Raw genomic sequence first — 12,021 nt, forward strand, 5'->3', positions numbered from 1 at the left:
GTGGCTTAATTATTGTTTCGTCGTTTTGTTTGTGTATAACCATGTAGAGTCTTTGGAGAGGCTGGATAATATGAGAAGCAAAACTCTCCAAACCTCCGCTGCCTTGCGGCATACCCGTTGATGGGAAAGGCTAGGGGAGTAAACCCCGACAGAAAATCCGGAGCTAGGTATGGAGTCCCTAAGGCGGCTTGACCTAGTATCGTCGACACCGGCAACTCCTGTGGCGCAGCTGAAGCCAAGCTGTATTGACTGTGTCTTTCCCTTGGATCCTTCAGCTGTGAGGAGAGGGGTGGACTGCTGCATGGGCAACAGCTGGCCCTCCATATCACCCTGCCCAGGCTCTGTAGCTTCACTACACTGGAGAGGACACTGCAGTGTCATCGCAAGATGTCAACTCAACATGGGAGGGGGAAGATACCGGTTATAAGCTTGTCCGATTTGCGAAGGAAACGAGCGCCAGGGGCCTCCTTCGACGGTGGGAGAGGTCATTGTGCCTCATTGGACAGATACCGCCTGCCTTAAGCTGGGCAGCCCCCAGCCAGTTAGGTGCCGTCCCACCATGGCTTACCTGCCCCACTGGGTGCGTGGGGATCAGAGAGGCATTTCAAGATTACATAAGCTGAACTTACAGATCTTGATTTTGAATTGTCACTCACATTAGAAAATTAACACAGAATTACATAAGTGCTCCTTACCATATCCATTCGGGAGAACACTTCTTGGAATTGGTAAATCGTCTTTTTGGCCTCTATGGTCTTTGTGGCTTAATCTGTGGCTGTGCTTAAATTAGGGAATAATGTTTTCTTTCTGGAATGCCACGCAATGCATCTCAATGGACCGACTAGAGAATAATATTTTTTATTTGGAACGGTGTGGCCTACATACTGCATTGCAGCCAATTATGACAAAAATCCAGCTGGTTTCAAATGAAAGAAGCATAATCTTAACAGACATGTATAGATGGGATAAAGCAGCAGACTGTCCAGTTTCAGAAACACTTTGAAACATCTTCATACGTCACTTTTACGTGGAGTTATGGGCTGTCAAATGACAGGTGGGTTGTTTCCATTTACTTACATAGGAGACCTTGGGAAATTAAAAAGGTCACTGCAGGCTGTAGGCATAAAGTGTGGCACGCTCATTCAGGTACGCATCTAGTCTGGCTTTGCCAAATTTCAGACTACTAGCTTATACGGTTCAGCTGTGATACCACCTCAGCTTCAGTTCAGCACTGCACTTAACCCTCAATGGTTCCTTGGGGTGTGTTCTGCACCCCCTGCCCATTTCTATGGCTACTACCATGTTGTTATTAAAATTACAGCAGTTATCCTCTAGGACATTGTAAGTGCACCAGTTTTACATACGGTCATGCAGAAAATGATAGAAAAAGTGTTGACGTCAATTATCGCTGGCATACTTTCTTCGGGGGTGCAAAATGCACCCCAAAAAAAACTTAATTTATGACAGATGTCTGTGGAGATTCTCAGTTATCCAGGTCATGGTTATCCTAAAAAAGGGTTATGCAATAGCAACTGGACTTAGTTTTTCATAGAAGACGTGTTGCACTCCATCCAGAGTGCTTTCTCAATTCTGACTGACTGGTTGGCATAGCAGGTTGATGAACCCTGTAGAATCCTCAAGTCTTTAGCACTAGATGGTCACCTGTGGGTTGTTGTTGTTCCCCCTGGCTTTCATGTGTTTCACTGATACCACCTGAGGCTGAGCGTGAACGACTGTGGAAGCGTCTGGGCAAAGTTGAAAGAACTGCATTGTAGGTAGGTGATAGACGTCTTAGGCCACCTCCTCTGTTCAACGACGGTCGTTCATTTGAAGCAGTTGTCCTCCCGGTCCACCTACAATGCAGTTCTTTCAACTTTGCCAAGACGCTTCCAAAGTCGTTCACGCTCGGCCTCAGGTGGTATCAGTGAAACAAAGTCCAGTTGCTTTTACATAACCCTTTTTAGGGTTAATTTATGACATTGATATGATCGACAAATTCAGTTAATTAGTGATAATTTTTTTTGTTTACATTTCAACTGTTAGAAAAGATATAACACCATGGCTAGGTATTCCACAGCTGAAGCTCTTCGACACATTCTGCAAGAGGATACAGTCGGAATGTGCATTATATGGCCAGTCCCCTCTGCTGCCCCCCCCCCCCCCCAACGCCCGCAACCCCTTTAACTGCACTATCTCACTGCGTAAGCTGTGCAAGCATCATGCAGTTAACTAATAAATGTATCTTAACTTTAGTTAATTGAATTTGAGCTTGGTACCATTGAATTATATATGCCAATGGATAGGGGTGCAACTTGAACCCCAAGGACCTGGAACGTAACTTTCTGACAAGGACCCATTGAGGGTTAAACAGCACCTCATTGACTTGCATTGGTGACTTTTATCATTTTAAATAACCATATATTGTGTGGTGTACACCCTTGAGCTGTGGCACACTTGTTTCCATATGTGACTAGTTCTAGCATGCCAAATTTCAGACCCCTAGCTTGTACGGCTCAGGTCTGAGGCCCCCCTGAGCTTAATATGAGGCATAAAATATCGGTACATTAAAAGTTTAAAGTTACACCAAAGATGTTGTGAAAGGCTTGCCTCAATGACACTTTGCACACTTGTTCAAACCAATGAGTAGTTAATGCATGCCAAATGTCAGACGACTAGCTGGTACAGTTCAGCCGTGACCCCGCATAATGTTGTGTGAAAAATAAAGTCAATCATCTTCCCATTGTCTTGCATCTGTCACTTTAGCAAATTAAAAAGACCACTGTACGTATTCTATTGAGGGCTGCACTGATAAACTTTACATACATGTTCTGACATATGTCTAGTGTGTGACCACTGATTTTCAGGCTGCTTTCTCTACGTCACACAGAAATATCAACTGACAAATAATAGGTGGGCCTACCTCAATCATTATAGATTAGAGAATAATATTTTTTCTCTGGAATGGCTCCCAATGCATCTCAATGGACTGACTAGAGAATAATATTTTTTATTTGGAATGGTGTGACCTACATGCTGCATTGCAGCCACTTATGATAAAAATCCAGCTGATGTCAAATGAAAGAAGCATAATCTTAACAGACATGTATAGATGAAATTAAGAAGAAACTTGTCTAGTTTAAGAAACACTTTGAACCATCTTCCTAGGCCACTCCTACATGCAGTTATGGCCTCTCAAATGACAGGTGGGGTGCCTCCATTCACTTAACATTGGCGACCTTGGCAGATTCAAAAGGTCACTGCTTGTTTACACCTACATCTAGTTCATGTGTACCAAATTTCAGACCACTACCTGGTACGGTTTAGCTGTGAGGCCCCCCTGAGCTTAATCTACAGGAAAAGTTCAATGTCATTGAAACACTGTTGCAACTTTCTGTGAGAACTGCCAACATAGGTGTTGTTCCTGTGAGAAAGTTTATTTGCACTAATTGTGGTCTCCTGCATTCTTCCCATTTCTGACCGGTACACTAAGAGTATACAAAAGTTTAATAAAACACAATACAAATTATGTAAAATTATAAAATTTATTTTGTCCGTAGAGATCCTCTTCTAGACAAAGTCATGCAACCAGAAGTCAGTCTGATCAAGCTAACAACATTTTTCAGAGATAAAACTTTTAAAACAGTCAAGTTTGACTGGAACACAGCAAGAGGGTACATATGAGGCATACAATATCCTTACATTAAAACTTTAAAATTACACCAAAGATGTTGTGAAAGGTGTGTCATTTTGCACACTTGTCCATACCTATAAGTAGTTAATGCATGCCAAATTCCAGATGACTAGCTCGTACGGTTCAGCTGTGAGGGCCCCCTGAGTATAATATACGGAATATAATATCCATACATTATACCTTTAAAATTACACCAAAGATGTTGTGAAAGGCTTGCCTCCATGAGACTTTGCAAACTTGTTCATACCAATAAGTAGTTAAAGCATGCCAAATTTCACACCCTTAGCTGGTATGGTTCAGCTGTGAGGCCCTCCTGAGCTTAATATGAGGCATATAATATCCATACATTAAAACTTTAAAATTACACCAAAGTTGTAGGTGGGCCTACCCCAATCATTTTAGATTAGAGAATAATATTTTATCTCTGGAATGGCTCCCAATGCATCTCAATGGACTGACTAGAGAATAATATGTTTTATTTGTAACGGCGCGGCCTACATGCTGCATTGCAGCCACTTATGATAAAAATCCAGACGGTTTCAAATGAAAGAGGCATAATCTTAATAGACATGTATAGATGGGCTTAAGCAGTGGCCTGTCTAGTTTCAGAAACACTTTGAACCATCTTCATACGTCACTTCGACATGCAGTTATGGCCTGTCACATGACAGGTGCGGTGCTTCCATTCACTTACATAGGCGACCTTGGGAAATTAAAAAGGTCACTTCTGTCACGTGCCAGCAAGAAAGAAGACGGAGACCCAGAAATGCAGGGATCAGAGGGGTTTAATGAGGTAAGCGAGCGACTGGAGATGATGGAGAACAGTCCCGCCCACAGAAGGGAAACCGGCTTCTCTGTCCGGATGGTAAGGTCGGGAGCAGGTGACCAGAGAAGGATCTCCCACTTGTAGAGCCGGTGCTGAGGTATCGAAGCGGCGCGCAGGAATCGGGGTCGTTGTACGTAATCCGGGGTCGATGCCAGAGAGGTCCGTCCTATGAAGGAAGACTGGAACAAGGGACACGAGGCTGGGGACGTAGTACGTGGCGGGACAGGTGAGTCAAGGACGGGAGCGGTTCTAAGGAGGGAAGGGGAGGAGTTAAGGATTAGACACCGGGAGGACAGGTAAGGCTGGGAGACGTGGGCAAACAAGAGACAGGCAAAACACTCAGTATGGCACGGTAACATCGGCTCAATACTTCACAAGGAGTCTTGGCCAGTGTTCTCCTTTTAAACTGAGTTTAATCGGCTGTTGATGTGGTGCACCGGTCGGGCCCCGCCCCCGTGGGCGTGACAACTGCAGGCTGTGGCCAAAAAATGTGGTACTCTCATTAAGGTACGCATCTAGTCTGGCTTTGCCAAATTTCAGACTCCTAGCTTATATGGTTCAGCCTTGATGCCCCCTCAGCTTCATTTCAGCACTGCAATTAAACAGCTCCGCATTGACTTGCATTGGTGACTATAATTATTTTTAATTATAATATATCATATATTGTGAGGTGTACACCTATGAGCTATGGCACATTTGTTTCCATATGTGACTAGCTCGAGCATGCCAAATTTCAGACCCATAGCTACTATGGTTCACCTGTGAGGCCCCCCTGAGATTGGTATGAGGCATTTAATATCATGAAATTATACCTTTAAAATTACACCAAAGATGTTGTGAATGGCGTGCCTCCATGAGATTTTGCACAGTTTTTCATAGTCATAAGTAGTTAATGCATGCCAAATTTCACACCCCTATCTGGTAGGGTTCAGCTGTGAGAGCCCCCTGAGCTTAATATGAGGAATATAATATCCATTCATAAAAACTTTAAAATTACAACAAATGATCTTGTGAAAGGCTTGCCTCCATGAGACTTTGCAATCTTGTTCATACCAATAAGTAGTTAAAGCCTGCCAAATTTCAGACCCCTAGCTGGTACCGTTCAGCTGTGAGGCCCCCCTGAGCTTAATATGAGGCATATATCATTACATTAAAACCTTAAAATTACACCAAAGTTGTTGTGAAAGATGTGCCTCGATGAGACTTTGCAGACTTGTTCATCCCCATTAGTAGTTAATGCTTGCCAAATTTCAGACCCCTATCTGGTATGGTTCAGTTGTGAGGCCCCCCTGAGCTCCATCTGAGGCCTAAATGTTCCTGAAATTGTAACTAAAATTACACCAAAGTTGTGAAAGGCGTGCTTCCATGAGACTTTGCACACTTGTTCATACCCATAAGTAGTTAATGCATTACAAATTTCAGACCCTTAGCTGGTATGGTTCAGTTGTGAGGCCCCCCTGAGCTTAATATGAGGCATATAATATCCAGTAATTATAAACTTAAAGTTACACCAAAGGCATGTGAAAGGCATGCCTCCATGAGACTATGTACACTTGTTCATAACAATAAGTAGTTAAAGCATGACAAATTTCAGACCTCCAGCTGGCACGGTTCAGCCGTGACCCCCCCTAATGTTGTTTGAAAAATAAAGTCAATCATCTTCACATTGTCTTGCATGAGCTCTTATGACAAAAATCCAGCTGGTTTTAAATTAAAAACGCATAATCTTAACAGACAAGTACAGATTTGATTAAAGAGCAGACAGTCTAGTCAGGAACATTTTGAACCATCTTCCTCGGCCACTCCTACATGGAGTTATGGCCTCTCAAATGACAGGTGGGGTGCCTCCATTCACTTAACATTGGCAACCTTGGCAGATTCAAAAGGTCACTGCAGGTCAGAGGTCGGGGCTACAGTTATGAAACTAGGCAATCTAGTTTATACCTACATCTAGTTCAAGTAAACCAAATTTCAGACCCCTAGCTGGTATGGTTCAGCTGAGAGGCCCCGCTGAGCTTAATATGAGGCATATAATATCAAGAAATTATAAACTTAAAATTACACCAAAGATGTTGTGAAAGGCATGCCTCCATGAGACTATGTACACTTGTTTATAGCAATAAGTAGTTAAAGCATGCCAAATGTCAGACCCCTAGCTGGTACAGTTCAGCTGTGACCCCCCCTAATGTTGTATGAAAAATAAAGTCAATTCTCTGCATTGTCTTGCATCTGTCACTTTAGCAAATTCAAAAGGCAACTGCATGTATTTTATTGAGGGCTGCACTGACGAAACTTTACACAAATGTTCTGACATATATTTAGTGTGTGACCACTGATTTTCAGGCCACTATCTCTATGCCACACAAAAATATCAACTGACAAAAGATAGGTGGGCCTGCTCCAGTCATTTTAGATTAGAGAATAATATTTTTTCGCTGGAATGGCTCCCAATGCATCTCAATGGACCGACTAGAGAATAATATTTTTTATTTGGAACGGCACGGCCTACATATTGCATTGCAGCCACTCATTATGGAATACCTGCTAGTTTTAAATAAAGGAGCCATAATCTTAACAGACATGTATAGATGGGATTAAGCAGCTACCTGTCTAGTTTTAGAAACACTTTGAACCATCGTCATAGGTCACCTCTACATGGAGTTATGGGCTGTCAGATGACATATTGACTGTTTAGGGAAAAATATTTGACATAGAGAATGGCCTTTGACCATCTCACCCACAAAAAAACAAACACTAAAACATCACCATCTTTGCTGCATTGGCAGTGATTTGGGGAAAATAGGCGGGCTGCTGTTGATCCCGATTCATGTGAAGAATGTCTGTCTTGGACTCTCAGATCTCTTTTGGAATGATCACTGCAATTAGCAAATTAACAACGATTTGGATATCAGAAAACTAGCATAGACATTGGGAGAACGCTTCTTGGAATTAAGATCATACTTGTGGAACAAAAGATTACATAAGCTGAACTTCCAGAGCTCAATTTTGGATTGTCACAGGTTGGGAATGTGGTCCTAACACATTCCAAGCGGCCATTGACTGAGCAATGCAAGTGATGGAATGGGATGAATTCCTTGGAATCCCTTCCGAACTCCATATTCCGGCCTATTTTAAAGATTCCACAATGACAAACAAAGTCCTAACCGTACCCATTTGGGAGACCGCTTCTTGGAATTAAGATCATACTTGTGGAACAAAAGATTACATAAGCTGAACTTCCAGAGCTCAATTTTGGATTGTCACAGGTTGGGAATGTGGTCCTAACACATTCCAAGCGGCCATTGACTGAGCAATGCAAGTGATGGAATGGGATGAATTCCTTGGAATCCCTTCCGAACTCCATATTCCGGCCCATTTTAAAGATTCCACAATGATGAACAAAGTCCTAACCGTACCCATTTGGGAGACCGCTTCTTGGAATTAAGATCATACTTGTGGAACAAAAGATTACATAAGCTGAACTTCCAGATCTCGATTTTGGATCGTCACTCCCATTAGAAAATTAACACTGAATTACATAAGTGCTCCTTACCCTATCCATTCGGGAGAACACTTCTTGGAATTGGTAAATCGTCTTTTTGGCCTCTATGGTCTTTGTGGCTTAATCTGTGGCTGTGCTTAAATTAGAGAATAATGTTTTCTTTCTGGAATGCCTCCCAATGCATCTCAATGGACCGACTAGAGAATAATATTTTTTATTTGGAACGGTGTGGCCTACATACTGCATTGCAGCCAATTATGACAAAAATCCAGCTGGTTTCAAATGAAAGAAGCATAATCTTAACAGACATGTATAGATGGGATAAAGCAGCAGACTGTCCAGTTTCAGAAACACTTTGAAACATCTTCATACGTCACTTTTACATGGAGTTATGGGCTGTCAAATGACAGGTGGGTTGGTTCCATTCACTTACATAGGCGACCTTGGGAAATTAAAAAGGTCACTGCAGGCTGTAGGCATAAAATGTGGCACACTCATTCAGGTACGCATCTAGTCTGGCTTTGCCAAATTTCAGACTCCTAGCTTATACGGTTCAGCTGTGATGCCCCCTCAGCTTCATTTCAGCACTGCACTTAAACAGCGCCCCAATTGACTTGTATTGGTGACTTTTATCATTTTAAATAATCATATATTGTGTGGTGTACACCCTTGAGCTGTGGCACACTTGTTTCCATATGTGACTAGTCGTAGCATGCCAAATTTCAGACCCCTAGCTTGTACGGCTCAGGTCTGAGGCCCCCCTGAGCTTAATACGAGGCATAAAATATCAGTACATTAAAAGTTTAAAGTTACACCAAAGGTGTTGTGAAAGGCTTGCCTCAATGAGACTTTGCACACTTGTTCAAACCAATGAGTAGTTAATGCATGCCAAATGTCAGACCCCTAGCTGGTACAGTTCAGCCGTGACCGCCCCTAATGTTGTTTGAAAAATAAAGTCAATTCTCTGCATTGTCTTGCATCTGTCACTTTAGCAAATTCAAAAGGCCACTGCACGTATTTTATTGAGGGCTGCACTGACGAAACTTTACATAAATGTTCTGACATATATCTAGTGTGTAACCACTGATTTTCAGGCCACTATCTCTATGCCACACAGAAATATCAACTGACAAAAGATAGGTGGGCCTGCTCCAGTCATTTTAGATTATAGAATAATATTTTTTCTCTGGAATGGCTCCCAATGCATCTCAATGGACCGACTAGAGAATAATATTTTTTATTTGGAACGGCATGGCCTACATATTGCATTGCAGCCACTCATTATGGAATACCTGCTAGTTTTAAATAAAGGAGGAATAATCTTAACAGACATGTATAGATGCGATTAAGCAGCTACAGTACCTGTCTAGTTTTAGAAACACTTTGAACCATCGTCATAGGTCACCTCTACATGTAGTTATGGGCTCTCAAATGACATATTGACTGTTTAGGGAAAAATATTTGACATAGAGAATGGCCTTTGACCATCTCACCCACAAAAAACAAACACTGAAACATCACCATCTTTGCTGCATTGGCAGTGATTTGGGGAAAATAGGCGGGCTGCTGTTGATCCCGATTCATGTGAAGAATGTCTGTCTTGGACTCTCAGATCTCTTTTGGAATGATCACTGCAATTAGCAAATTAACAACGATTTGGATATCAGAAAACTACCATAGACATTTGGGAGAACGCTTCTTGGAATTAAGATCATACTTGTGGAACAAAAGATTACATAAGCTGAACTTCCAGAGCTCAATTTTGGATTGTCACAGGTTGGGAATGTGGTCCTAACACATTCCAAGCGGCCATTGACTGAGCAATGCAAGTGATGGAATGGGATGAATTCCTTGGAATCCCTTCCGAACTCCATATTCCGGCCCATTTTAAAGATTACACAATGACGAACAAAGTCCTAACCGTACCAATTTGGGAGTCCGCTTCTTGGAATTAAGATCATACTTGTGGAACAAAAGATTACATAAGCTGAACTTCCAGAGCTCAATTTTGGATTGTCACAGGTTGGGAATGTGGTCCTAACACATTCCAAGCGGCCATTGACTGAGCAATGCAAGCGATGGAATGGGATGAATTCCTTGGAATCCCTTCCGAACTCCATATTCCGGCCCATTTTAAAGATTCCACAATGACGAACAAAGTCCTAACCGTACCAATTTGGGAGTCCGCTTCTTGGAATTAAGATCATACTTGTGGAACAAAAGATTACATAAGCTGAACTTCCAGATCTCAATTTTGGATTGTCACTCCCATTAGAAAATTAACACTGAATTACATAAGTGCTGCTTACCCTATCCATTCGGGAGAACACTTCTTGGAATTGGTAAATCATCTTTTTGGCCTCTATGGTCTTTGTGGCTTAATCTGTGGCTGTGCTTAAATTAGGGAATAATGTTTTCTTTCTGGAATGCCTCCCAATGCATCTCAATGGACCGACTAGAGAATAATATTTTTTATTTGGAACGGTGTGGCCTACATACTGCATTGCAGCCAATTATGACAAAAATCCAGCTGGTTTCAAATGAAAGAAGCATAATCTTAACAGACATGTATAGATGGGATAAAGCAGCAGACTGTCCAGTTTCAGAAACACTTTGAAACATCTTCATACGTCACTTTTACGTGGAGTTATGGGCTGTCAAATGACAGGTGGGTTGTTTCCATTCACTTACATAGGCGACCTTGGGAAATTAAAAAGGTCACTGCAGGCTGTAGGCATAAAATGTGGCACACTCATTCAGGTAGGCATCTAGTCTGGCTTTGCCAAATTTCAGACTCCTAGCTTATACGGTTCAGCTGTGATGCCCCCTCAGCTTCATTTCAGCACTGTACTTAAACCGCGCCCCATTGACTTATATTGGTGACTTTTATCATTTTAAATAATCATATATTGTGTGGTGTACACCCTTGGGCTGTGGCACACTTGTTTCCATATGTGTCTAGTCCTAGCATGCCAAATTTCAGACCCCTAGCAGATATGGTTCAGCTGTGAGGCCCTACTGAGCTTAATATGAGGCAGATAATATCCTGTAATAATAACTTTAAAATTACACGAAAGATGTTGTGAAAGCCTTGCCACTATGACACTTTGCACAATTGTTAATAACAATAAGTAGTTAATGTATGGCAAATTCCAGACCTCTAGCTTGTACGGCTCAGGTCTGAGGCCCCCCTGAGCTTAATATGAGGCATAAAATATCGGTACATTAAAAGTTTAAAGTTATACCAAAGATGTTGTGAAAGGCTTGCCTCAATGAGACTTTGCACACTTGTTCAAACCAATGAGTAGTTAATGCATGCCAAATGTCAGACCCCTACCTGGTACAGTTCAGCCGTGACCCACCCTAATGTTGTATGAAAAATAAAGTCAATTCTCCGCATGGTCTTGCATCTGTCACTTTAGCAAATTCAAAAGGCCACTGCACGTATTTTATTGAGGGCTGCACTGACGAAACTTTACATAAATGTTCTGACATATATCTAGTGTGTGACCACTAATTTTCAGGCCACTATCTCTATGCCACACAGAAATATCAACTGACAAAAGATAGGTGGGCCTGCTCCAGTCATTTTAGATTAGAGAATAATATTTTTTCTCTGGAATGGCTCCCAATGCATCTCAATGGACCGACTAGAGAATAATATTTTTTATTTGGAACGGCATGGCCTACATATTGCATTGCAGCCACTCATTATGGAATACCTGCTAGTTTTAAATAAAGGAGGCATAATCTTAACAGACATGTATAGATGCGATTAAGCAGCTACCTGTCTAGTTTTAGAAACACTTTGAACCATCGTCATAGGTCACCTCTACATGTAGTTATGGGCTGTCAAATGACATATTGACTGTTTAGGGAAAAATATTTGACATAGAGAATGGCCTTTGACCATCTCACCCACAAAAAACAAACACTAAAACATCACCATCTTTGCTGCATTGGCAGTGATTTGGGGAAAATAGGCGGGCTGCTGTTGATCCC

The 12,021-nt window shown here is 41.9% G+C and overlaps 1 protein-coding gene across 1 annotated transcript in view; it reads right to left on the minus strand.

Moving 5' to 3' along the window:
* Positions 1-3,681: 3,681 nt before the first annotated feature.
* Positions 3,682-12,021, minus strand: part of LOC140586927 (uncharacterized) — a 28,207-nt gene continuing 19,867 nt past the window's right edge. Inside the window, exon 5 of the mRNA XM_072708464.1 lies at positions 3,682-4,766. Coding sequence (XP_072564565.1) covers positions 4,382-4,766 — 385 coding nt within the window. The 3' untranslated portion in view covers positions 3,682-4,381. The remainder of the gene's footprint in view (positions 4,767-12,021) is intronic.

Source organism: Paramormyrops kingsleyae, unplaced genomic scaffold (genome assembly GCF_048594095.1).
Source record: "Paramormyrops kingsleyae isolate MSU_618 unplaced genomic scaffold, PKINGS_0.4 ups96, whole genome shotgun sequence".
NCBI lineage: Eukaryota > Metazoa > Chordata > Actinopteri > Osteoglossiformes > Mormyridae > Paramormyrops > Paramormyrops kingsleyae.